Consider the following 26,590-nt stretch of genomic DNA (forward strand, 5'->3'; position numbering starts at 1 on the left):
AAACCCGCTAATTCAACCGTGGTGCGCTCCAAACAAGGAGAGATCAATCTCTCCTTATCATTTGCCCTCTTCTGGAGCTCTCAAACACCTATTTTGTTACTACAAATGGTAGTGGTATGTCGAGGAATCTCTATTAAATTTGACGAGATACCCAATGTCACGGCTCACCACTAGCTCAGGCATATAATTTACATTAGACTTTAGTCTTTTAAACTCATTCAAATCTTAAGCCTACACGAGCCTTTAATTTTCGACATTTAATCATTAAAAAAAAAAAAAAACTTTGACTGGACTGTCTAGAGGCCGCCTAGACTCGCCTAGTTAGTCCACTGATTTTTTAAACGACTTGGGCCTAGGCGAGTCGGTTGGGCACCGCCTAGCGCCTAGGCGGCCGCCTAGACCGATTTTTAGAACAGTGAGAAAAACGAATACTATTGGGCTTCATAGAGGATTCCTTTGCAGGCCTATTTGCACCAAAATTTCAACCCAACTTGAATCCTCATTTTTATATCTTTTCGAAGAAATTGGGCCAAATTTACCCTCAAGGATACCCGATTTTAAAATCCCCCATTGGAACATATCCCAATAACCGAAAAAACTATATTTGACAAAAATGTAATTAATATTGACCAAGCTGTTTTTTTTTTTTGGATATTATTTTTACCATCCGAGGACATCCTCGGGGTAGACAACCTCATATTATTTCTTATTAGTTTTGCATATCAAGATTTGTAGGCACAATCTGCATGCTATAAGGGTATAATTGAAGAGGTTATCTCCCCTGAAGATGTCCTCATAGGGATGAGATTGGCGACCATTGGATGTGTGATCCAATGGTCTAGAAATACAGCATCCTCTCATCTTCTCTCGCATCTTTTTTGTTCTTGATTTTCAGACCATTGGATCACACATCCAACAGTCCACGGACCCTCACCCCTATGAGAATATCCTCGTGGTAGCTGGAGCCAAATAATATATAAGGGCTATTTAGCTTTTGGCCCTCCTCTAATTGGAAATCTGATTTTGGGCTCGGTCAACTTTAATGCCGTTGTTTTTATTTTCTCAAATGGCATGTTTTCTCTTCAGCGTGAGTTGCTCACTAGTTTTCATATGATTTTTCTTTTCTTTTTCTTTTTTTTTTTTGTGATATGCCATATAAAAATACGTTTTTGTATGTAAATATAAATGTGCATATGTAAACTACTATGTAAATATAACATATGAAAAATTATATTTACATAGTAGTTTACATATGCACATTTATATTTACATACATTGGATAACCACGGGGGCTTGCCTTCGTGTATAAATGTCCTATCGTCAGTCATGGTTATTGCATGGATTGCTACCTGATCATCCAAGAAATTTGCTTCCCTCCACATAGGTGTAATTTTCAGGTTCAAAAGTTTTCTCAATCTTATAGACGTTCCATCTGTTCCTCAAGTGCCATGGTAGGTTTCAAATTCCAAATGCAGCTACACCGGCTTCCAAGTCAGATTCAACCCACCCCCTTTGTATTGCACATTCTATACCCTCAAGTATGGCCAGACATTCAACCAAGTAGTTGGTTTTGATTCCCAACTTCAAGACCAGCATAAAGTCACCACTACTATTTCTATAGACAACTCCAAGGTCAGCATTCCCCGGGTTACATTTTTCTGCTCCATCATAATTCGTTTTGATGGTGTGATCAAGTTCAAGCAATTCCCAACTGCCATTGGCTTCCTTATTGCCTCCTTTGCATTAATAACACTGCCACTATTTAGATATGTTGACTTTAGAGAGTAAAATAGAGATAGAGAGTGAAATATGTTGACTTTAGCTCTACTTTAGCTCTATTTTAGCTCTACTTTATTGACTTTAGCTCTACTTTATTGACTTTAACACTACTTTTAAAGGGATAGAGAGCCATTGGACTCAGCCTAAGCAATACAAACACACCTTTACTTAATGAGTGGCCCAGATGTGAGAGTGCACCTGTTAGATTTTGCAATAATGTTTTATACTCTTAGACTCTGTAAATTAAATTAAAATTCCTCATTACTAAATAGCATAAAATTATAAAAAAAAAAAAAAACTATTTGAAAACTGGGTTTACTGGAAAAGATGATTCAAAAAATTTATTAATGAAAAAGGATTTTCACAAATTTTGCACTTGTAAAGAGATTTTGTCTCCAATCAAAATATAAAAATACCATTCTCTCTCTTTTAAAAAAATAAAAAAAACCAAAAATTAGTCTTGCTCAGTGTTTAGTAGTGGAAGAGAGAAAAAGAGTTGGGAGTCAATATTACCTAATACAATTACAAAATAAAAGATTAGGGGCTATTTTCGGTTTTTTATTTTTTTTGTTACGTGGAAAAGAGGTTAAAGAAGAGTGAATCATAAATAGCTTGCCACATCATATATGTCACTAAACCGGGCCAAAAATAATGTCGCCCTAGAATTATTAATCTTCACTAGCATCATGCACGTGCTCGCGCACGTTTTGAGTCAACTTTTAGTTGACGTTTAGAGAATAATCTAACCTGCTAAGAAGAGAGATTAGCAAAAAAAATAAAAAAAAATAAAAAAAAAAAATGGATCTTACATTTAAAATATAACAAATTCATTTCAGGAAATGTGTAATATATTTTCTTCTTCTACTTCAACAAAGTGTTGATTATGCAAGCAAAATATTTTATTGTTAAATCACTTGACAGAGAAGTCTTAATAATCCTTCATTTCCTTTCTTTGCGTATTGGTTGTGAAGTTCAAAATCTTGTCACTCACTTCTCAGATAGTTTCTGCTACCTTCAACATGAGATTAACAGAGATTTCTATTGCTATTTATCTTACACAATCTTATGAATTTCTTGTTGTGTAAACAATAGCGGTGAGCAGTTGAAGATTGAAGAGAGAGCGAAAGCCGAGACAACGAAGGAGACCTCACAACACACGAGAGAGAGGAATATTCCAAAATACCGAGATAATATATTTAGATACTAAAAAGACAAAAATACCCACCACAATAACAATACAGATTTATAGAGTATGGAGCCTACACTGTTTTGTAAGCGTTCGGTAAACTATACTATAATTAAGACAAAAAAAAATTACAAAGTTGATTTCACATATACAAAAACACAAAAAATAACATCACAGATAGATACATTAGATGCATGGTACTGCCCCAGTCTTCTCTACCACTTGACCCAGTATGTTTCATGTGATACTTAGTTTTTTCAGTACCATGAACACAAACAAATAGGTACATACCATGACCGACTGTATACGTCAAAATTAGCTGAGATGTTGCAAAATAACAAAAGATCGATATGAACATAAGTAAGCTAGGTGGAGTTAAGTGGATTTCTCCATTTCATAGTGGCATTCTTCAGCATAGTAGGTGTCCTCACTGGCAAATTAAGCACGAAGAGATTGTATGAATGAGATGACAAAAGTTTATAGTAAACAGTTCAAATTGTAAAGTCGTTGTACTTACGTTTTGATTCAAACTTGGTGATGGATGACTTGTTGATTCATTCATGATTGGAGAGACTTTTGAAAGGGTGAAGAAACTGTTTTTGTGTTGTTTGTTGAAACTTGTTATTTTTATATGAAATACTGGCCTTATATCCAACCAAGTTTTGGAAGAGTTGTAGTATTGTCTCGTACCATTTTCCGGAAATACAGATTGGGCATTATTTTAAATGAAATTGGATATCTGGGTTCAAAGTAAGTGAAATATATATATATATATATATATATATATATATATATATATATATATATATATATATATATATATATATATATTATACCGTGATTCAATGTGAGCTAGTTCCTCTTCCGTTTTTTGTAGGAGTGTTGTTGCTTCAGGTCGAAATGCTACAACCTTTGCGGTAGATACGCCATCTTTTATCTCCATTCGAAGTTGATACCTACACATTATAAAGTAATTATATTAAAGAAGTTAATATAATAAAAAAGTTATAGACAGAAATTAAAATTTACCTTTGTTCTGGTGATACAATCCCATGATTCATGCAAGTGTAACCGTTACTGGTGATATCAACTGCTTTTAGGCATTTTGGATGTGGACATGCATTGTAAGACCACCCCTTGTCATGAAGTATTTGAGAAATAGTAGCCTCGCAGGTGAAAAGCATTTGCTGTAAATAAGATGGTTTGTTAAATGGTATGGAATATGTAAGAGATGAAAGATGTAGATTAACATATCTTGTATAAAATACCTTTGATGAAGCATCATTAACTGAAGCAATTATGTCTGACAATGTTTTTCGCTGTGCTGTGATTCCTGGTGGTGCTTGAGGAGGCTCTGGTAATAGAAGTGTACGCGGTGCTGGTATTGGACTGTAGCGAAAGAAATTTGTCAGATATCACATAATATTATCATAGAAATAAATCATCAGACATGCAACTATAATTTGGTCATATAACCAGACAAACAAAAATTACATTGATTAGAAAGAGATATAAAAAAAGATTACAACATATTATTGATCGTTATATTGGATGTTAAAAAAACAATTTAAAGACAGCAAAAGTTTAGCAGCCAGAAAAAGATATAAGAACAATAGATTTGGACTGAAATATTTATTATCTTTTTTGTATTCTTTTTGGATATAGTTTTTATAGAATAGAATAGGCATCCCCACATGAAGAGAAGTTAACTTCAGTGTAGACTTGTGTGTCAAGAAAGGAACAACACTATAAAATAGACAGAAGCAATGGTGGGACAAAAGACCGGAATTTTTACATAGAGTAGAGGACTCAAACTATACCTATTTTAGATTCTTTTCTTAAAAAGTTTGTAAGTTGGGGATTACTGAAGGCTCTCACACGATGTAAAAGTAATTTTATTTTTGATATAAATAAAAAATAAAAAATCTCCACATTACGAAACTCAATTTAATTAATTAAGATTAGCAAATATTCCTCCCGGGAAGTCCCATATCGTAGACATTTGATATTGCTTATATCTATTAAGTTTGATCACCAAGTGTACAATCAAGACTTTAAGAGACCTATATAATTAACGGTTTACTTAAGAATGTTAGATGGTGACTCACAGCATCACATCAACCATGTGGGAATTTCACCTTATGGGTTATTCAACTATTTAAAAGTTGGTATTGAACTAACTATATTGATTATGCAATTTCAATCAAGAAAAGTTTGATGTCACCTCAATATGGGATTATATACAGAACATCAAAATGAAGGCCACATAAGGAATTGAATATTGAGTGTAAGGGAATTAAGTGACACAAACACATAGATACAATACACAATCACAGGTGAAGCAATTTCTTTGAAAATAAAGCATAATATCCAGCATATTTTTTAGAAGGCACAATCATTTAATGATCGAATAAAGGCTACAAATGATTGTTAACACTAATCTAAGTTTGTGTTGTTGGCATATATAAGAGGAAATTCATAGATTTCATTGTTGATAGTGAATAAATATTCAATTTATTACTGCTGATAATGAGCCGCGATTATACTTCATAGAGAATCGTACGAACCTGTTTATTATATCTGCAACTCGTGGAATTTGCAAATTTAAATATAGCATTGTTGCAGCTGTAGAAGACAAAACATATTCTGCATTCTCATCTGCAACACGTTAAGTTTCAGATAATTTATATGATAATAAAATATAATATAATTCAATTAATACGAAAATCCGGTTTGATGTGAACTAACATACCCTTATATTTAACGCTCGCAGAAGTAACAATCAAAACTGCTGCATTAGAATTCTTGACCGTTTCATCATCGAGTTGCATTCCGAGTTGCTCCATAGTGTGATTTTCAACACATATCCACTACATAATGTAATAATATATAGATAGCATATGTGTTAGGTTAGAGAGGTGTATGGAAAGTTGTTTGTTTGATTGAAATGAAATAACTTACTGTTCATCTTGGAGTTGTATATCCCTTACAGTAGTTTTGCATCCATTTCTTTTTGTGACAGTCCTTAGTTCGTCCCATCTGAATATACGTCCAACTATATCTGGATATATATATATATACAAAATATTAGAATGACGTTAAATATAATCGGTAAATAATTCTAGCAATACTTACCTATGAGATGCTTGTTGTCAATCCTGGATGGTACTTTATTGAAATCTACAAATGAAAATACATGCTCTGGAAAGCCTGTAATCTTCATATCGAGTGGCTTCATATTGGTGCACCATTTGAAACTAATAATATAGTCCCCAGGTGCGACATTATATTTCTTGTCGCTTTTTATGAGAGAAAATCGATCCATACTATAAATCTCTTGCTTAACTATATGGCGCTTGAATTTGCCCATTATTAATTTATCAATTCTCGCCTGTATCTGGTGTCCCTGAAAAAGTGCAAATGATGTTATTATATATATTAAGTTTGACTAAGAGAAAAAAAAATGAAAAAATTAATACAATTACACCTACATGCTCATCGATAAGGAGCATGTCGAGACTTTTTACTTCCTCTGTTGAATAGTCAATTGATTCCCATATTCTAGCCACTCTGACTTTTATTTTCCAATCTCTATCAGGTGAGTCGATATCTGCAATGCAGTGATGCTGAACATGCGCCATTTGCAGAAGTCCCTATACATAATGAAATGTTAGTGCTTGTAGTTACAGTAATAGTAATAGTAATGTGATGTAGTTATAGTAAATATATATATATCGATATTGCTTATATCATAAGAGGGTTATGATGTTTATCATAAGAAAAAAGGTCTAACAACACATAAACATACAAAGAAAGTTGAGGAAAAGTGAAAAACTAATAGTGACTCACTAAAAAACGTAAATAAATGAGAATATAAAAAGTTGAGAGTCAAGGTTTGATAGTAATAAAATTACGTTCGCTGTTGCTTATTTAATAAGTTTGCTTTTTTGTTTCTTTCAAGCATTTATTCAAATATGTCGTTTGTTATTTTTTTATATGTGTGATGTCAATGTATATAAGCCCAATTTTGACGTTGTGGTACAGTTTGCTAACAAAAAAAATATATATATTCAGAAAGTAATGAAAATTACTTATGGAAGTGTATACTTGCTTATACTAATAAGTTGTATTTTTGTATCGTACCTTCTAAAAGAGGAAAAGAAGTGTATCGTACCTTCTAAAAGAGTAAAAGGAGCTATAGTTTTACTTTAGCTGACTAATGGGAGATTTTGTTTTAGTTCTGAATTGCTTAACTGTTGGGGTAGTTTTAGTTTTATCTATTTGGTGGCGGTGGAAAGAGACAGCAGTTCATGCTTTTAGAAAACAGAAAATAAGAGACAGATTACTACAATTATAAAAAGAAAACACGAGTTGTTTGTGTGCAACGTGGATGTATTGAGATATGTTATCTGATGGTATACTAATAAGTTGTATTTTTGTATCGTACCTTCTAAAAGAGGAAAAGAAGTGTATCGTACCTTCTAAAAGAGTAAAAGGAGCTATAGTTTTACTTTAGCTGACTAATGGGAGATTTTGTTTTAGTTCTGAATTGCTTAACTGTTGGGGTAGTTTTAGTTTTATCTATTTGGTGGCGGTGGAAAGAGACAGCAGTTCATGCTTTTAGAAAACAGAAAATAAGAGACAGATTACTACAATTATAAAAAGAAAACACGAGTTGTTTGTGTGCAACGTGGATGTATTGAGATATGTTATCTGATGGTCCCATTTGCAATGTTTGGTAATTTTTTTTCATTGAAAACAATATTGGTTTAGTTATACTTTTCAGAGATTCACCAAGTTGTTTGATACGTTACAGGTCAATTGCACTAAGTTATGTACGTGTCATTGTGTCTAATATAAATTGAAACTTAAACTAAACAAAATCAAGTTGAAACAATGACAAAAAACTATGCTTAGTGATTCAAAACCAAAATCATGTTCTGTACATGTCAAAAATAGTTTAGACGTTGGAAAGGTACAAAATATCGATATGACTCCTGGGAGCTACACTGACTACCAACCCTCCAAGAGTCCAGTGTTGGGTCCTAAATTCAGCCGAAAAGTTGTCAAGGTTGTAACGTACAGGGTGAAGTCAGTTCCTTTGTCTAGCAAACCAGTGGATAACTCTAGAAATGAAAGTGCACTATCTAATCCTTCCTCAGAACCATTCCAAATTTCTTCGCCTCATGAAGTAGATCCAGCATCACAGAGCAGTTCAATAGTTAGTCTTGGAAAATCACCTTCTTACAAAGAAGTAGCACTGGCTCCCCCCGGAACTATAGCTAAGATGCAGGTCAGAAATTCAGAAAATGGAACCCTGGAATTTCTACACATGCTGTTGGAAAATTTGAAGTGGAAGTAAATGAAGCAAAGGAAACTATTGTATCTGCAAACACAGAGATAGAAAAGAAAGAAGATAAGTCTGAAAGCTCTATTCCAGATACCTCATTTCACATAAAAAACAAAAATGAAGTTGCGCCGAGAGAAGAAGATGGTCATCCAAATGGTGAAATAGGAGGTAAACCTTCTGAGATAGTGTCCCTGGACTTGGGAATGCTTGTGCCTGAGAACAGTGAGAATCAAGTCTAGCATGAGAGCATCGAAACTGAAAGTGATTCCCCTTCTAGTGATGCTCCAAAAGATGAGCAATATGATAGGGAATCTCCTGTCAGAAAATATAAGAGACACACCCTATAAGAAAATATAAGAGACACACCCTATAAGAAAATCTGATAGGGAATCTCCTTGGTCTCAGTTTCAGAAAATATAAGAGACACACCCTATAAGAAATTATCTGCATCTGCAGCTCCATTCAGCTCATCTCATGCCACGTCACGCGGCGCTCATTTGGCACTAAACATCAGCATCCCTCCTGGTCCTGTTCCTGTTCCTGTCATTGGTCCTTGGTCAGTGAATATGAGTTTTCATCATGGAAACACTACCGTGAGTCCTATATGTTCCTCTCCTCTTCACCACTATCCATCACCACTTAGAATCCCTAATGTGATGCACCCTTTTCCATTTATGTACCCTGCTTACAAGCATGCAATCTATTCATTTATGGAGCTAAAACTGAGACAACAGTACAAACGTTGAGATAAATTTGACAACAATATAAAAAACAAAATAACACTGTTAAAATTCTTGATGGTTTAACACTGTTTTCTCCCAAAAAATGCAAGAAGGAAAAGTCAGTAAATTGACTGAGGTAGGGGATAGCAATTAAATACACGGTCCTAGAAAAATCACAGAATCTTAAGATTATAGAAAATTACCCTAGCTCAATCTCGCAATAGTGTTAGTTTCTTTTCCGCCTCCTCTTGAAAGTCCCAGATTCGTCATTTCTACTTACTGGATAAGTGAATATATAGCATAAAGAGATTAGTCTCATGGAACAACTTGCTAAGCATTATGTGTAAATAGGTATTATATGTAAAAAGAAATGTTCCTACTTGAGTGATTAGGTTCCGACATTGGTAATTCATGACAATTATTAAACATTCCAATGTAAAAAAACAATCAACTATCAGTTTCCGTTCTATGATGTATGTAATGGTCTAAGTATACAGATGAGGCTTACATGTATGACATTCGAACTAATAAGTAATGCACCTTGAACAATCGCATGTAAAAAATTGCATGAATTAATTACATGTCATTTATGTGCAGACATGAAAGAGTAATATCGGCACTACTTTCCCTACGATTCTGAGTTCATAGCATTAAGTTTTAAAATCGAGCTAAGTAGATTGTCAAGATCGAATATATATAAGTGAACATCCCTAATGAACAATTACACTTTCAGTTCTGTACCTGTACGAAGTCCATATATTACATTTGATAAAGATGATCCCTAGATAGGATATAAGAGCAAATTCACCAATATGGTTCTCAGATCATAAGGCAACAATACGGAGGAGGAACTCCTATAAGCAAGAAATCCAATTCCAAGTCATGCCTTTTGTATGTTAGCAGTCAAGTGGTCTAAAAAACTTCAAATATATATGCTCAGTTGCTGACCAAGTGTTTTATCAATAAGACATGTCTTTGTAGGTTGATCACAAAACTTAAGGGTAATTGGTATGTTCCCCTCCCTCATCATAGTTTAGGTACCTGCTCGACCCTCAAAGGTAAAAAATGTTCAATGAGAAAGATAATTTCTATATTTTGTTCCACATAGAAAGACAATTTCTATATTTATATCAAGTATCAGCCATAATATAGATAGTATTTGATAAGCATAGAGAAAATTTGAATATATTTACGATGGGAAGAAGACAATTACCTCTCAGAGACATGCATCATTGTGTGTTGGAGTTAAATGAAGAGAACACGTCAGTGTAGACCACATTCCTTGTGAAAGTTCCAAAGTAACCTGGTTGGTTTCCCTTTTTGACTAATACTTTGGTTGTGCGTCTAGATACGCCTCTTGAGAGTGCCACATAGAGTTGGCCATGACTGAATACATGATCTGGTAAGTAAACACCAACATGAGGCAGTGTTTGCCCTTGAGCTTTATGTATGGTCAAAGCGAAACACAAACGAATTGGAAACTGCTTTCTTATCATATTGAATGGAAGCTTCAGATCCTCATTAGGCTTCAAGGGTATACGGTGTAAGAAAGCAGGTGCACCTTTAAAACCACCTGTAGCAATCTCTGCATGAATCAAGTTTGGTAGAAAAGACCGGCATATTAACCTTGTTCCGTTGCATAATCCGTTTTTGGGATCAATGTTTCTAAGAAGCATTATTGGTGATCCTATCTTCAAAGTCAATATGTGAGGAGGCAGGCCACTTGGATTAATAGAATTAAGGAACTCCTGTTGGTATAGATGGCGTTCATCATTCTCAACATGATCAAATGAGTAGTACGTGACTTCATCTCCTTGAAAATTTTGAATGACATGTTCGTTTATATGATTAGCAGCATCATTGGTCGGAGTAATGAGAGCCCATTTGGACTACATAATTTATATTGCCTGCATTTTGTTGTAAGTCTGGGAACACACTGTCTATTAGCTGAGTCAGAGAGTGATCGTCCACCCATGGTATGATCATGTCATCAGGTATCTTTACCATGTCTCCATTGATACATGTCTCAGCCCCGTCCCCTACACGAAGTAAAAAATCGGAAAATGAAGTATCTTCCAATGCACGCATATTCACTCTAAGACAGATGACTTTTACATAGTTCCATAAAATCGATTTTGTTACACATGCATTTATAGTTTGTGCTATTGTACCCTTATTTACAATGGGTAGTGTCTGGCGAAAGTCACCGCCCATTACCAAAACTTTACCACCAAATGGCAGCTCAGCACCCATAATATCTCTCAAGGTTCTATCCAAAGCCTCAAATGCGTGACGATGGGTCATTGTAGCTTCATCCCATATGATAATTGAGGATTCTCGCAATAATTCAGCCAAGGGAGAATGCTTACTTATATTACAGGTGGGTGCTGATCCTAGTTTTATAGGTATTTTAAACCTTGAGTGTGCTGTACGACCTCCTGGAAACATCGTGGCAGCAATACCAGAGCTGGATGTAGCAATTGCTATGCAACCCCTATTCCTCAAATAAGCTAAGATTGATCGGTATAGAAATGTTTTCCCAGTGCCTCCTGGTCCATCAATAAAATAAACAGAGCTTTCGTTACGTTCAACTGACTGCATAATAGTATTAAAAGCAAAGCGTTGTTCAGCATTCAAGTTTTGAATGGATGCCAAGTCTTCAGGTGGTATAGGTACTCGGCGTTCCTCCATAATTATGCTGAAGTCCGAAGAGCATTGACTACATGTTTCTGATATGCACGGCAAATCAAAATCAGAAATAGATTTGTTGTATTGGGATAACAATGAATTCAACTCTGTGAGCAAACGATTCGTCTTGTGAGTGGAGCAAGTTGTAGAAGAGAAATCATCGGTCATATACTCATGGAACTCATCCCATAAAGCACGGATACCCACTGGCTGGCAATGTACCAAAATGGTAACAAAGCATCGTCTCAGTGCTGATGGCATATGAATAGTAGCTGCCTCTAACAATGACTCCCTTATTGCATTATCACTTTCAAGTAGACCCAATCTCTCAGCAGCTTCTTTAAACGTTGAGCACTCGTAAGAGTGAACGGTCTTCAACTCATTGAAAGAGGTTGGGCTTCTAACATGGTCAAGGAGCAATTTTAAGTAAAATCTTTCTCCTAAGGAAGGTGATACGGTATGTATCCCGCCAATCACCTTGTTAAGTCCTCGTCTTTTTCCCGGCATCTTTGAGAATTATTCCATGTATAGTGCTCGGAAATTCCGCGATACAAATATTTGTCTTGCATCGATGTCCAATGCATTCTTCTTGAAAAACTTCGTTAACATTGTGCGTGAAGTCTTTTCATGTGATAGTAGCTCCCGTAGATCTTGACCCTCAGAGTAAAGGACTTGGTGCATATTTTCAAGATGAACTTGAAGGGCATAAACAGATGGATAAATTTTATTGAGTGGAAACTTGAATATTCTCCAGAGCGCTTCATGAGGTGTAACCCAACGTGCATCTATAAATTGCTTTATCTCATCGCGATCATCATGTGACGTGGAATTTACCTCCATAGATATCCGATCGGATCCTTTGTACACATACTTGTACAGATACTTCACGCACTTGATTGTCGAGCATATTTCGACATTGATGTGACAATCATATTTCCTAAGGAGCCAAGGATTATAAGGGATAACCCAACGATTGTCAATAGTTAATCCCTTGGAAAGAGTCAGCACCCGACCATTACACCTTCTTCTATATGTAGGGTAAGAGTCGTTTCCTTGTACCGTGACTTCAGCAAAATCCTTCGGATATTTTTTCTTGCAAAAACCGTCTTTCATGCAAACAGCATCTGTTTTAAGGTAGCCACAGGGTCCATGAATCATATGTCGCTTGACTAAATCATATAAGACAGGCTCTGAATCTAGATCTGGGATTTCTGCTCGAACAACACTGTCGTAGTCATCAGGTGTGCCGAACTTATCATCATCATCAAGGATCAAGAGTATATGCGCATGTGGGAGACCTCTTTTTTGGAACTCAATGACGTGAACGTGTGCTACTACTTTACCCAAGATGTTTTTTGTGAAGAGATCATTCTTGAGTTCTTCAAATCTTGCATGAAATGCACGGACTACAACTTCTGGACGATCTTGTGGTGTCTGACCCGGATATAAGTTTTCTCTGATTTCATCCCAATTGGGGTTGCAAGTCATTGTAATAAAAAGATCAGGCTTTCCAAATTTTTGAACCAAGGCCATTGCATCATAGTACCTTTGGTGCATATCGCGAGGACTTCCTATATAACTTGACGGCAATATTATTTTACGACCAACATTGCCTATAGGTAACGGGATTACAGATACAGTAAGATGTAAAAAAAATAAAATAAAAATAAAAAAATAAAAATAAAAATAAAAATAAAAATAAATGAAAGAAATATATTTATCTTGGTCGGGTTTGTTGCAACCCAGTACGATGACCCCAAAGAAGAAGAGAATCATGTAACCCCTTTGGTATAGCTCAGCCCTAATCTTATCCCGGTTGTTTGCGATAAAGCGGAGTTGTTGAGTTGCTATCTTAACATAATTGTCAAGCTGCATCGCTGCAAGAAAAAGTCGCCCCCACGGAGCAACAATGACAGATGGTTATCTCGAATCTGTACGTGTCAAAGATGAACTTAATATATATAAGTATAGTGTATAATATTATTAAAATTTAATGTAGGGGCGGCATGTACCTGTAGCATGTAAGAATAAAAAGCTCGATTAACCGATTCTACGTGAACTATCGAAAAAATGTGCAAATCCCAACCAAAGTTACCATATGGATGAAGTAAAGGATATTGTAATGGGTCATAATAGCCTGCAGTGTCTGGGATGTTGAATATATCACCAGATCTTGCTTCAACAATAATGTCTCTTTCATTCATGTCGGTTGGTTCTTCACCTCCAACTAAGATAGCCGAAACCTCCGAGGATTCCCGTAGTGAATATTGATGGCGATTGGGTGGTGTTCTTTGATGTGCGCATCGAATATTGTTAAGAATGTCATGGTGAGAGACCTCAATAAAAAAATATGTCTGAATCTGTTGTTTGAGTCTAAGACCCTTTTCGGGATAGCCAAAACTTGCCTATCAAGAATTTTGCTCTCGGCCTAGACGGTACTCCAATTCATGAAATGGATTCATATATATACATTTGCAAATAACGTGGCGGTTACCAGTCGTGGTAGGAGACCACCAATCCGATGATATATGGCACCTCGGCACGATATGTGTACACACCATTTCGACCATTTGCCAAATCATCATCAATATGAACTCCCATAGAAGTAAAAGAGAAAACATGGTTATATGAGCGAATATTCTCTCTAAAATGAATACCCTCACCGACAGAGGTGTATAGATATGCTAATTCGGGTGGAGGTTCTAGCAAAGGGAGCATAACACGCCCATTAAGACAACAGAGACTACTTGTCTCAGAAGGAAATAATTTTGCTCCACAGTGAGGACATGTTTTGTAATTCCGGAGTCGAAAGGGTTCAATATAAGGGTTGTCCTCAAAGCCTCGTAAGTAATTGTTGTGGTATGAACGTAATGACGCCCTTCTGGGTCTAATACCATTGGATGAAAATTTATCATCACCTTGTATAGATGCCAATTATTTCACAAAAGATTAGATAAATTTAAGTAAGAAGCCGGTATATTGAGTAGAGAAAATTCAAATAGAATTGAGCAGTCGTTGTAGTTGTATTGTGAGCATGAATTCCATCCATAAACGCATGCCCGGAATGAGAAAGGTAATTATCAACACAGACATCGTTTAATTCAATATATGGATTTCTCACACCTCCATCAGCTTTCAAAAAATACAGTAATATCAAAAAATGATTTAATAACAATAATAATTTGACAATAATAATATAATAAATTAATATACAAACATAATAAATTATATTTGTAAAACATTACATACCAATATTTACCCGAAATGTGTGACCATTGACATCCAGTGTGATTGGCAAATAGCTACCAGTGAATCTACTAAATTCTGACTCAATATGTTGCTTTAGTAGAGAGAGCAAATGATTTGCATCTACGTCATACCCAACAACAGTGACACCTGAAGTAAAAAATTTAATGTGTATAAGTAACAAAAACTAACAATACATAACTAAATATATCAAAGTCTAAATGTAATAATGTTCAATTAAATACATATACAGTAGAAATAAAGTAATTAATTACCTAAAGGCTGTGAATGTGAAGTGTCAGCTTGGATAGTTTCTTCCTGGGGCTGAATTTGGCTCGATTCTTCAACATTAAATATAGGAAAATCTTAAATATAGTAAAATCTAAATAGACAATTATAGGGTTACAAATGGTATTTATAAATAATCAAATACAGTAGAACATAAGTAATCAATCACCTAGATGCTGCGAAACCTGACTATCTTGGGAATGTAGTTGGCTCGATCCTTTGACGTTGGTAGGTCCTTCATGTGTTGTAACATGACCGTGTCGAACTTGGTCAACAGTCGAAGCATTCTTTCGACGTCTGTAGTATTCACGATACCGTTGCCGTTCAACGGATCGTTGTTCATCAGTCATGCGTCGTCTTCTCTCTCGCTGACGCAGACGTTCGCGTTCTCTGTGCGCGGAAAGTTGTTCTTCAGTCATGTTTTGTCGACGATTTTTTGCCTCGGTCTTTGTCGCTCTAGCCGATCATTGATCGTGTGTTAAGTACCAATGAGTTTTCTTGGCAGACCTCTCCATATATTTGGGAGCTAATTGAATTAAACTGTGTTCAGAATAACACGCACAACTCGATCACTAAATAATATATAAGAAGTTAAAAAATATTATTAGCAAAAGGAAGAGGTACCTCTTTGGCAAAATGGCAATGTAGAAAAGATCAAAAGAGATACCGTCGTGCAATCAGTACACAAATGATACACCAAAACACACACGCCCAAAAGCTATGTATATAAAGCATTCATTGACAAATCCCACATATCCAACTCCTTCTTAGCCCATTTTCCAATTCTTGAAAATTTATTCAAGTCCAGTTCTCACCGAAATTGCATACCCCAAGAGAGGGAGACCAAATAAGAAGAAATTGTGCACATCAGAGAGGAAATAATAGAGAAATCTATCCTTAGGTGAAGAGATTGAGAAGAGAGAATGGGGGAGATGAAGAGAGAGATACCGAGAGCAGAGAGAGAAAATTCGAGAGTTTTGGAGAAAAATACATTCATCACATTTTCTCAGTCAAAGTTGATCTAGATTATCTGATTGCAAAGCATTAAGGCATACTTACGTATTGTAAGTTTACTCTCGAGATATAGTTTCACAATGCTGTTAAGACGTGTATTGTAAATTTTTGACTATAAAATCAGCTTCGAAATGTAATTGATTAGGACTATCCATTAGTTTTCAAGTTTGTCCAGTGGCAAGTATAGATAAAATATGATGATAAGGACCATCAGTTTCCAAGTGTATAATAATTAGATAGAATAGGAGACTTATATAACTGCAGGTTTACAACCAGGATTACTATGTAATGCAACACTATGAGATATAGAATTAATGGTTATCAAATAGTTATATTACGCAACATGGGTTTCGCAACACATTACAACTATGAAGCAACAACAGTTATAATATTACTTATCATACGATCATTTCAAGTGAGAAATAACAGAGGTAACTAATGGATAACTAATAAGTAAAGATATAAAAGAGGAAGAGGCGCTAAGAAGGTACAAAACAATTAGCATATTCCACATGTACATCCTATTTTAATTTCCATTATCTATACCACCTATATCAGATTACTTGCATCCGGAATATCTGTATCTCAGTTTAGACGTATCATGTATATCAAAAGATAGACGTGTTTAGCTCAAGGGGTGCAGTTGAATGGTTTCAGTGAAATTTAACCACCAGCCCAATAAATCTCAGAACATAGAAACTTGGAACTAACACAACAACAATCATAATATGGATTAAAAGAAAACAAATTCACAAACAGGAAGAATGATCGAAATGACGAACCTTCGATTAACTTATTTTGTTGAAAGATTCGTATTGATCTTCTCTACGAATCAGGAATGGATATTTTGGATCGAATATTGTGTATGAATTCATCTAAAAGACGCTGGGGGGTTTTGTTTTTTTTATAGCAGGCCAGGCGAGAAGAGAGAGTTGGGTTTCTTCCCTTCGTACTCTCTCCTTCTCTAGATTTTTCTTTTTTTTTTTCTGTTATATCTTTCTACGAAATGACGGTTATGTCCCAACCTTAGACAGCAAAATGACGACGATAACCCTGTGACGTACGTGAAAAAACTGTTCATCGACCCCCAGATTTTTCTAATATAGTAAGATGTCTCTGAATGACATTTTGACAAAATTATATTCTCCGTCTCGGTTGGAGTCGAAGGGAAAAGAGTGGGAGGATTGTAGTTTGCCTTCCCTTGAGACTTTTGATCCTTTCTTTCAGGTGTGCTCTAGTAAGAGTTGTTTTTGTTTTAGTAAACCAAATTCATCTAGGATTTTAGTTGATTTCAGTGTCTGATTTGGTAAACCACGTTGACATGAGATTATATTTATATGTAAGGCATTTAAACTGAGAAACAATTAGAATTCTCTATATTTTCTTTTCTGTTTTGAGATTGTCTCAATGTCTCAAAATTGGTCAGAACTTCCGGAGGAACTCTTAAAGATGATTGCCGAAAAGATTGAATTCTTAGATGATTTTGTAAGATTTAGTGTAGTTTGCCGTTCATGGAGTTTGGTTAAATTTAATAAGCATCACTTCTCTTCCATTGTGAAATCTCAATTTCCTTGGTTGATGCTTGCCAATGATGATGACAACAGCAATAGTCGTCGTTTCTTCAATTATCCACAAAACAAAATTTGTCATATGAAATTGTCTAAAGCAAGTGGATGCCATTGTTGGGGATCTCCTTTTGGGTGGTTGGTCGTTCTAGGTTTGGATTCACAATTTCTCTTAAATCCTCTTTCTGGTGTTTGGTTTTCTCTTCCATCTCTAGCACAGTACAGAGACCGGTCATGTCGTGGACTTTCTTCGTTGAATGTTTTGAGCTATGATTGGAGATATCCTAAACGTAATCGTATGAGTTGTGTTCGCAAAGCAATAATTGTATCGACTATGAACAATTCCATTGATGATACTGATGATGAAAACGTTGTTGGGGGATTCTTAGTTTTTCTAATTGTGGGCAGATTCCGGGAATTGGCTTTTGCTAGACCCGGGGACAACACTTGGACTAACATAATATCTACTTTAATATCAAGAGTAACTCCCTTTCAAGAGGACATCCTACACTTTAATGGTCGTTTTTATGCGGTGAATTTTTTTGGCTACATCTGTGTGTGTGACGACATTACTACCAAGGGTGGTTCTTGTCGTCCAACTCTATTGCCTTTCGCATCTCCACCTGAATTTTCTATGGGATGGACTAGAACATTCTATCTTGTGGAACTGTGTGGCGATTTGCACTTGGCCGTGAGGAATATAAATTGTTCTGAGCCTCGCTCCAGGACGGTTTTCATTGAACTTTACAAGTTGGATTTGTGCACTCTCAAGTGGGAAAAAGTGGAATGTTTGGGGGATTATGCTCTTTTCCTGGGAAGTAATACTTCCTTCTCGTCAAAGGCCTCTGTTTGCCGTGGTTGCAAGCCTGGTTGCATCTACTTTACCGATGACAGTGAAGGAGTTGATGTTGGAAGAATTTTTGGTCATGATATGGGACTCTTCAATTTGCAAACTGGTGGAATCGAGTCATTTTATGAAGGTGATTGCATACTTTCTCTGTTCTCTCCACCAGTTTGGATTAAACCGAATCCATTTTAAATCCAACAGTTGTTTTTCTCGGATTTCTGATTCCATAATAACTTCATTTGTTGTTTTATATCAGTTGATAAATAATGTTACTATCATTTTGGATTGAACCTGGGTATCAAATAGTTATAATGGCAGAATTATTTCTTTTATTTATTAATATCAAATTGTAATGATAGCAGAATAGCTACAGTCGTATTCTTTCATGGTCTGTTTTACATGGATACTTTTGTGTTTGTTTCTACAACTTGTTTTGGTTAAAGCCTAATTACTATTCGACCAAAGATATAGTGCTACGTTACAAGGAAGTTATTAAAATGCTTTGCTGCGGTGATCTTCGTTTGAGATGATACGCAGTGTGCTAGCTTCCACTAAAATGGTGTCCTCCGTTAACCCAAACAAAATGCTCTAGGACCACCTCCTGACTCTATTTTGTTTAATTGTGTTTAATGCACATTTTCTATATTGAAAATAATATTACCGTTCAACCGAAACAGGAAAATCCAGTGTTCTTAAAAACGTGGTGGGAGAGCTCGTACCACCTAGGCCTTCTAGGCAGTGCCTAGACGGGCTAGGCGGTTTTTTTTCCTAATATATATAATAATACACACCTATACTACAAGAAAGGAAGAAAATCATTTACCATAATTCAAAAAATAAACACAAGCAAAGATACTTATTACAAAAATGTGTAATAGTTGAAGAATATCGACTTCATATAAAAACATCTTTTTTTGTTATAGTGGCATATAATTTACACTAGACTTTTAGTCTTTTAAACTCATTCAAATCTTAAGTCTACACGAGCCTTTAATTTTCGACATTTAATCATTAAAAAAAAAAAAAAAAAACCTTGACTGGATTGTCTAGAGGCTTTAGACTACTCGCCTGGTTGGTCCATTCCGATTTTTAAACGACTTGGGCCTAGGGCGAGTCGGTTGGCTTACCGCTTAGCGCCAGGCGTCGCCTAGACCGATTTTTAGAAAAGATGGGAAAACGAATACTATTGGGCTTCATCTGAGGGATGCCCGTGCGGTGCCTATTTGCACCAAAATTTCAACCCAACTTGAATCCTCATTTTTATATCTTTTGAAGAAATTGGGCCAAATTTACCCTCAAGGATACCGATTTTAAAATCCCCATTGGAACATATCAATAATAACCGAAAAACTATATTTGACAAAAATGTAATTAATATTGACCCGTGTTTTTTTTTTTTGGATATTATTTTTTACCATCCGAGGACATCCTGGGGTAGACAACCTCATATTATTTCTTATTAGTTTTGCATATCAAGATTTGTAGGCACAATCAGCATGCTATAAGGGTATAATTGAAGAGCTTGTCTCCCCTGAAGATGTCCTCATATGGATGAGATTGGTGACCATTGGATGTGTGATCCAATGGTCTAGAAATACAGCATCCTCTCATCTTCTCTCGCATCTTTTTTGTTCTTGATTTTCAGACCATTGGATCACACATCCAACGGTCCACGGACCCTCATCCCTATGAGAATATCCTCGTGGTAGCTGGAGCCAAATAATATATAAGGGCTATTTAGCTTTTGGCCCTCCTCTAATTGGAAATCTGATTTTGGGCTCGGTCAACTTTAATGCCATTGTTTTTATTTTCTCAAATGGCCTGTTTTCTCTTCAGCGTGAGTTGCTCACTAGTTTTCATATGATTTTTCTTTTTCTTTTTTTTTTGTGATATGCCATATAAAAATACGTTTTTGTATGTAAATATAAATGTGCATATGTAAACTACTATGTAAATATAACATATGAAAAATTATATTTACATAGTAGTTTACATATGCACATTTATATTTACATACATTGGATAACCACGGGGGCTTGCCTTCGTGTATAAATGTCCTATCGTCAGTCATGGTTATTGCATGGATTGCTACCTGATCATCCAAGAAATTTGCTTCCCTCCACATAGGTGTAATTTTCAGGTTCAAAAGTTTTCTCAATCTTATAGACGTCCATCTGTTCCTCAAGTGCCATGGTAGGTTTCCAATTCCAAATGCAGCTACACCGGCTTCCAAGTCAGATTCAACCCACCCCCTTTGTATTGCACATTCTATACCCTCAAGTATGGCCAGACATTCAACCAAGTAGTTGGTTTTGATTCCCAACTTCAAGACCAGCATAAAGTCACCACTACTATTTCTATAGACAACTCCAAGGTCAGCATTCCCCGGGTTACCTTTTTCTGCTCCATCATAATTCGTTTTGATGGTGTGATCAAGTTCAAGCAATTCCCAAGTGCCATCGGCTTCCTTATTGCCTCCTTTGCATTAATAACACTGCCACTATTTAGGACATATTATGGGGTTGCGTTTTGTTCTTCAGTTGCTCTTGGTTTTTTAGCTCTAGGGAGAGCTGGATTTGCTATAAATCATATAGATATTGCTCCAAGGTATGCAGGAATACCGATGGGAGTATCTAATACTACTGGTACATTTGGGTATAGTCGGAGTTTGTTTCACAGGTCAGCTATTGGAAGCTTCAAAATCTACTCATTCAGACCTAACAAGTGCTGATAGTTGGAGGTCAGTCTTCTTTATACCAGGGTACCTCTGTATATTCAATTCAATCGTTTTCCTACTATTTTCAACTGGAGAAAGAGTATTTGATTGAGAAATGTTTCGACCAAATATGATCAAAACACTAAGTGGTGACGAAAGAGTCGAAAAACGTAGAAAAGTAGTTAGAAAAATGATAGTGATTGGGAGAATAATGAGATTGTACCTTGCTGTTGTCTACGTACCCAAATTATCAATGAGATCAAGTCTCAAGAACGTAGTTCTGTATGAAAAATAGTTTGATATTTATATCTGTAGAATAGAGACTCCTTGTAGCTTAAGTAGTCTTGTAGCTTAAGTAATTGTAATTGAATATAACTCTTAACTGATCATTATCACTTTGATAAGAAACGAATCTGGACATAAATTAATGTACGTTAGTAGCAAGTCATGTGGCTAAGATTCATCCTTAGACACATGAGTTAATGGGCATGTACATTGATCCATGATATTGCAAATCCTGTCGATTAAACAAATAAAGTGGCGACTCCTACCAATGGACATATGCCACGTAGGTGGGGGTCGAAACAAGAAACATCATGCTTTTTAGCATCTAAAGGAAAATCTTATGATACTTCTTTTATGGTTCATCCATACTGTGACCTCTTAATGAATTTTATTGAAGGGAGCTAGGAATCTATATATCACATCTATCGTTATTATTTTTTTTCCCCAGATATTAACTTCAACAAGGATATAGACCGGAGTTTAGAGGAATCGAAAGGTTAGAAAGGCAAATTTTAGTTATGATATTTTTTTGTTTTTGTCTTTTAAAATATCGAGCTCATTTCTTTTCTTTGTGAACACAATGTCATGTTGGAGCAATTTTGATGTTTTAACAAGGATGAAAGTGCTTACATTCCCAAGATTGGCGATAGTCATATATTGTTCATACATTATTGGTAGAACTGTTAGGTGGAAAAAAAGATTAAAAAAAAAGTATGGCTCATTATAACATAGATATTGGTTAGAACTTAGAAATTGGAATGTCATATGAACTTTTGATTGGTATCCCCAACCGGACAGCTACATTTCAAGACATCTATATACATTACAATTTACCTATGATGATGATAATAGAGTGGACTTTCACCCTAATCCATTGTAACAGTAGGGGAGGCTTCTAAGTGTTAATAGGGTTCAAAAATTAGTAGGCAACTAAAACATACTTTACAGGAGAGGCTTCTAAGTGTTAACATACTGTAGTGCCATATTTGTATTGCATACATTGTTTATTTAATTGTGCATGTAGTTTTCAAAGATTGCCAAGATTCAGCTTTATATGAGAAATTTATACCAATATTGTGGGATCTTAATCCCTGCTGTACGTCAACTGCCACTCCCACATGATCCATGTCTCTGCCCCAACAAGCACATCATTGTAACTGAACACCTTGTTGGAATCTCTTGTGTATTTCTAAATACTAGTGTGTGTGTGTGCAAAGTGGAGGAGATGAACAAATGGTGTTCTCTCCATTTTAGTGCATAGTAGATAGGCCCACATTGGTTATCCACCACATCGGGTAGGGTTCGCCCCCGGCTTGGGCTTCTTGTTGTGGGTAGTGGTTTGACCAATAGCCTAAACTTGTTTTTGCCTTTTTCTTGCATGACAAGTTTCAGGTGTTCTATTAGGAGTTGGTCTCTCTTCCTCCTAACCTCTATAAATAGGACTGTGAGTCCATAGAGAATAGACTTGATCAAACTCAACTCTGAGAGAAACAAAAACTCAAACCAGTCCTTTTCTTCTTCTCTTCTTCTTCCGCCTTTGAGAGAGTTATATTCTTTGTTTTAGAGGGTAGTCTGTTTCTAGTGCAAAGTCGGCTGCTGTTAACCACTGAATCTGTGAGGAAGACGGCCATTTTGCCTTTCTCGCACCATTGGAAGTGGGCTTAAATCTTTCTTAAGGGCGACTAATCAGCCCTTGGTTATTACTTGTTAATTACGTCCTTGTCTACTATTCCTTACGTTTCTACTCTAGTTGCTGTGTTGATACAACTATTCTAACAATCTTAAGGAAAAAGTTTCGTAGTAGAACAAAGGAGAGTGCTTTAATACGACAATCCAAAGATAAGTCTTTTACTTTGAGTTATTGTTTGTGTTATTGGATTATGACTTTAGAAATTTTCTAATAATTTCGTTTTTGGTAGGAAAACCAATTAAAGATTGAATATTTATTGATCTTTTGTGGTTTATCAAACCCTATATGGTTGTAAACCTTTCTCCTACGTTTGTGGGAGTCAAATATGAGATTTCTATCAAGAAAAACGTCAAAGTTCGTCTTTTTGACAGCTGCGTTACTCGTTACGGAAACTGCTATAACTTTGAGCTTAGAGCTCGGTTTTGCAATCCGCTTCTTGTGTTGGATAGCTGATTCAAAGAGCTTTCCAGTGGTATAAGGCTTGATACCCAATTAGTCCTGAGCTGGTTTAGAATTACAGTTCTTTTGAACTGTCTTTCTAAAAGGAGGAAAATATGGTAATCCGGTTTTTCAATCGGTTAGGTATCGTATTCTTTCACTCTTTGCAATTCTTTTGGTTTAATTATATGGTGATATTCTTTCCTTGAGTTGCATGCTAGTTTTCTTAGGAGGGAAATCCCTAAGCTTAAACTTCTTTAATAACCCAGTCAACAAATTATACGTGTTTATCACTAAGGAATTAATTGGTTTGACTAGAAGTAGTTTGATATTAATTTTCTTTGTACATATGTAGATGTATGTAGATGGTCTAAGAGAAACCTTAAGATAGTTAATATCAACCACACTCAAATCTTGGATAGTAATTATAATGTATTCAATGCATAATTGCTTACCTTTATTGAGTGAACGTGTTGTTAGACGATGGTTATAATTGTACTGTTGTGAAAATACATGTTAGATGAAGTAACTTGTAGCTTATATCCAATATAGCATATGTTAAAGTTGTGTAGCATGCTAGTTTTGGATATTAATCATTGTGGATTTACTTTAAACTTGATAATAGTTTATTTGTAAATTTTTCTAGTTGAAGACATTAATGGGTTGAGCCATTAGATGTTGTGGTAGTACTTGAGGTCTTGTTGATAGGGTATTCTATCTTACTTGAGCTCATGTAGAAAGAGGAGGTGGAGTCCGGTTGTTTTGCATATTCAATTGGCTAGATTTGCTTAAATATCGATTATACTTTTGTTGTGAGGGGGTAGAGTTAAAGTTTACTTTTCCTGAACCTATGATATGATATTTACCATGTTTGGCATGAATGCATTATTTAACATTGACATGAAGTTTAACCATGTCATATATTATTAAGTAATGAGCATCGATGGTTCAGTTGTTTTGCATATTCAGTGGCTAGATTTGCTTAAATATCGTATACTTTTTGTTGTGAGGGGTATAGTTAAAGTTTATTTTTCCTGAACCTATGATATGATATTTACCATGTTTGGCATGAATGCATTATTTAACATTGACATGAAGTTTAACCATGTCATATATTATTAAGTAATGAGCATCGTTGTCTACGAGAGGAAACAATATGGGAAACAATCAATATCCTCTTAAACCTAATTTAGTCAAGGAGATGTAAGATAATGGTTTGTCTTCTTAGACAATATCCTCCAGTGACTATTTTAGACAAGGAGATGTAACGCTTGTAGATTGTCTTATTATGCATTATCCTCCTATGACTATGGATAAATAGCCAAGGTGATGTACAAGTGCGTGGATTGTCTCCCTATGACAGTTGGAATGTTGAATGATGAAAAGAAGGATGATAATGATATTATCTCGGGTAAAACCCTTTTCATCTAATTCTTCTATTCTTTAAGATTCATTAGAATATTTTGTGGATTTCCTTTCATATAGATAACATGAACATAATATGACTATGTTTAATATGATCCAGAATCATAGACTTGAGTAAAGTATATTCTTGTCATAATAGTGCATTTTATTGTTGTTGTTTCTTTTAGTGTTTGTAGCGGTATAATGTGTTTTGCATGTAAGTTTGAATAGGTTGAGTAACTATTGAACTGTGGGGGGTGGTGACCCATATGCATAACACTGTTTTACCATAGTTCATCTCACAAGATAATTGGAAAGACATTGAACTACAAAGTATGGAAAGGTCTTGGGCCTATCCAAAAATGCTTCAAAATGTGGGGGGTGTCTTGCCAAGGCTATTGTGAATGAATCTAAAAGAAGTCTTTTTGAGACCTAGAATTATCTAATAGATGTTCATTGGTGAAACTCATAATAGTGATGTTTGTTTTAGGTTGTCATAAGTGATAACAATTTTGTAGATACCACACTATTATTGAATGTCTTATATGCTAATTTTATTTGAGGTTGTGCTTTTCCGAGAAATTGGCATAGAGTGGTTGAATGTTCATAATGAACTACATAAGATAATCCCATTATTTCTCGCAGACAAGAAATTTGGAAGACTATCAATGAGTATTTCCACTATTCACGGTGATGATGTTTATATATTTCTTGAGGAAGATTCATTAACCTATAAGAAAGTTGTCTGTCTATGAGAAGTGTCATTTTTTTGAAGGATACAACTCCTCTAAACTGGACTCTTGATTTATTGGGGGATCTATAGGTTGAATTGGATCTTCAAGAGAAAACTAAAACGTGATAGTTGTATTGCAAAAAACAATGCTAATAATAATAGCCAAGGGGTTTCAATCAGAGACAATATTTATACTATTTTGAAACCTTGCTCATATAACTAGAATTTCTTCTACAGAATTCTAAAAACTCTAGTTGAGTAGTTGTACGGAACTACAATACCAAGTAGTACCAGGTGATGAGTTGAAGGTATACAATTTAGTTAAATCTTTGTATGAGTTGATTCAAGCGCCTATAAATTGCATGAGCAATTCAACAACATATTAGTGTCATATGGATGTCAAAGTACCGTTGTTGATAAAAAAAAATGTGTACTTTCTTTAGAGCAAAGCAAGACATATGTGTTAATCTCTCTTTGTTTAGATGGTTTAATATCATGAGTGCTAGCATTGAGAATGTGTATGAGACAGAGAAATTCCTATTTGAAACACATCATAAACCGTCATTGAAAATGATAGTTTATTATGTTGTTAAACTCATTTCAGAATCGCTATATTCAGGTTGTCAAGATGTTGACGTT

At 35.4% G+C, this 26,590-nt stretch overlaps 6 protein-coding genes across 8 annotated transcripts; 1 reads left to right on the top strand and 5 right to left on the bottom strand.

The window, feature by feature from the left end:
- Positions 1 to 3,610: 3,610 nt before the first annotated feature.
- On the bottom strand, positions 3,611 to 7,254 carry LOC147484833 (uncharacterized). Its single transcript, XM_086579829.1, has 10 exons — positions 7,109 to 7,254; positions 6,457 to 6,618; positions 6,101 to 6,371; positions 5,927 to 6,026; positions 5,718 to 5,835; positions 5,533 to 5,623; positions 4,234 to 4,354; positions 3,995 to 4,152; positions 3,802 to 3,921; positions 3,611 to 3,704 (listed from the first exon to the last, which is right to left on the bottom strand). The coding sequence occupies exons 5-10, from the start codon at positions 5,809 to 5,811 to the stop codon at positions 3,611 to 3,613; spliced, it is 678 nt and encodes a 225-aa protein (XP_086435955.1). The 5' UTR covers positions 5,812 to 5,835; positions 5,927 to 6,026; positions 6,101 to 6,371; positions 6,457 to 6,618; positions 7,109 to 7,254.
- Positions 7,255 to 7,862: 608 nt separating this feature from the next.
- On the bottom strand, positions 7,863 to 12,232 carry LOC147484834 (uncharacterized). The gene is made up of 6 exons (XM_086579831.1): positions 11,407 to 12,232; positions 10,251 to 11,076; positions 9,241 to 9,316; positions 8,745 to 8,855; positions 8,490 to 8,630; positions 7,863 to 8,351 (listed from the first exon to the last, which is right to left on the bottom strand). Exons 1-2 carry the CDS (start codon positions 12,230 to 12,232, stop codon positions 10,895 to 10,897), a joined length of 1,008 nt encoding a protein of 335 aa, XP_086435957.1. The 3' UTR covers positions 7,863 to 8,351; positions 8,490 to 8,630; positions 8,745 to 8,855; positions 9,241 to 9,316; positions 10,251 to 10,894.
- LOC147484835 (ATP-dependent DNA helicase RRM3-like) lies at positions 10,267 to 10,713 on the bottom strand. Its single transcript, XM_086579830.1, has one exon. It carries the CDS (start codon positions 10,711 to 10,713, stop codon positions 10,267 to 10,269), a length of 447 nt encoding a protein of 148 aa, XP_086435956.1.
- Positions 12,233 to 12,241: 9 nt separating the features above from the next.
- LOC147484836 (uncharacterized) lies at positions 12,242 to 13,437 on the bottom strand. The gene has a single exon (XM_086579832.1). It carries the CDS (start codon positions 13,280 to 13,282, stop codon positions 12,242 to 12,244), a length of 1,041 nt encoding a protein of 346 aa, XP_086435958.1. The 5' UTR covers positions 13,283 to 13,437.
- Positions 13,438 to 14,485: 1,048 nt separating this feature from the next.
- Positions 14,486 to 15,715, bottom strand: LOC147484837 (uncharacterized). 3 transcript variants are annotated; one of them, XM_086579460.1, is made up of 4 exons: positions 15,429 to 15,714; positions 15,247 to 15,312; positions 14,985 to 15,121; positions 14,513 to 14,857 (listed from the first exon to the last, which is right to left on the bottom strand). In XM_086579460.1, exons 1-4 carry the CDS (start codon positions 15,676 to 15,678, stop codon positions 14,843 to 14,845), a joined length of 468 nt encoding a protein of 155 aa, XP_086435586.1. In that variant the 5' UTR covers positions 15,679 to 15,714; the 3' UTR covers positions 14,513 to 14,842. The 3 variants fall into 3 exon arrangements, with proteins under 3 accessions (XP_086435585.1, XP_086435586.1, XP_086435584.1); XM_086579458.1 differs by having other exon boundaries at positions 14,580 to 14,857; positions 14,975 to 15,121; XM_086579459.1 differs by lacking the exon at positions 15,247 to 15,312 and having other exon boundaries at positions 14,486 to 14,857; positions 14,975 to 15,121; positions 15,429 to 15,715.
- A 1,965-nt stretch (positions 15,716 to 17,680) lies between these two features.
- On the top strand, positions 17,681 to 18,877 carry LOC147484838 (putative F-box protein At5g55150). Its single transcript, XM_086579833.1, has one exon. The coding sequence runs from the start codon at positions 17,681 to 17,683 to the stop codon at positions 18,875 to 18,877; it is 1,197 nt and encodes a 398-aa protein (XP_086435959.1).
- The last annotated feature ends 7,713 nt before the right edge of the window (positions 18,878 to 26,590 follow it).

The sequence above is a fragment of the Coptis chinensis genome, chromosome 8 (genome assembly GCF_015680905.1).
Source record: "Coptis chinensis isolate HL-2020 chromosome 8, ASM1568090v1, whole genome shotgun sequence".
Taxonomy (NCBI): Eukaryota; Viridiplantae; Streptophyta; class Magnoliopsida; order Ranunculales; family Ranunculaceae; genus Coptis; species Coptis chinensis.

Excerpts from the sequence above, each read along its gene's own strand:
- LOC147484833 (XM_086579829.1), bottom strand. The coding sequence starts at position 5,811 with ATGGAGCAACTCGGAATGCAACTCGATGATGAAACGGTCAAGAATTCT. Across the intron at positions 3,922-3,994 it reads ATTGTATCACCAGAACAAAG|GTATCAACTTCGAATGGAGA; the intron begins GTAAATTTTAAT and ends TATAATGTGTAG. Across the intron at positions 3,705-3,801 it reads CTAGCTCACATTGAATCACG|ATATCCAATTTCATTTAAAA; the intron begins GTATAATATATA and ends CTTTGAACCCAG.
- LOC147484835 (XM_086579830.1), bottom strand. The coding sequence starts at position 10,713 with ATGCTTCTTAGAAACATTGATCCCAAAAACGGATTATGCAACGGAACA.
- LOC147484834 (XM_086579831.1), bottom strand. The coding sequence starts at position 12,232 with ATGCCGGGAAAAAGACGAGGACTTAACAAGGTGATTGGCGGGATACAT. Across the intron at positions 11,077-11,406 it reads AGCACCCACCTGTAATATAA|GGGACGGGGCTGAGACATGT; the intron begins GTAAGCATTCTC and ends TACTTCGTGTAG.
- LOC147484836 (XM_086579832.1), bottom strand. The coding sequence starts at position 13,282 with ATGCACCAAAGGTACTATGATGCAATGGCCTTGGTTCAAAAATTTGGA.
- LOC147484837 (XM_086579458.1), bottom strand. The coding sequence starts at position 15,678 with ATGACTGAAGAACAACTTTCCGCGCACAGAGAACGCGAACGTCTGCGT. Across the intron at positions 15,313-15,428 it reads TCAGGTTTCGCAGCATCTAG|AATCGAGCCAAATTCAGCCC; the intron begins GTGATTGATTAC and ends TTAATGTTGAAG. Across the intron at positions 14,858-14,974 it reads CACATTTCGGGTAAATATTG|CTGATGGAGGTGTGAGAAAT; the intron begins GTATGTAATGTT and ends ATTTTTTGAAAG.
- LOC147484838 (XM_086579833.1), top strand. The coding sequence starts at position 17,681 with ATGTCTCAAAATTGGTCAGAACTTCCGGAGGAACTCTTAAAGATGATT.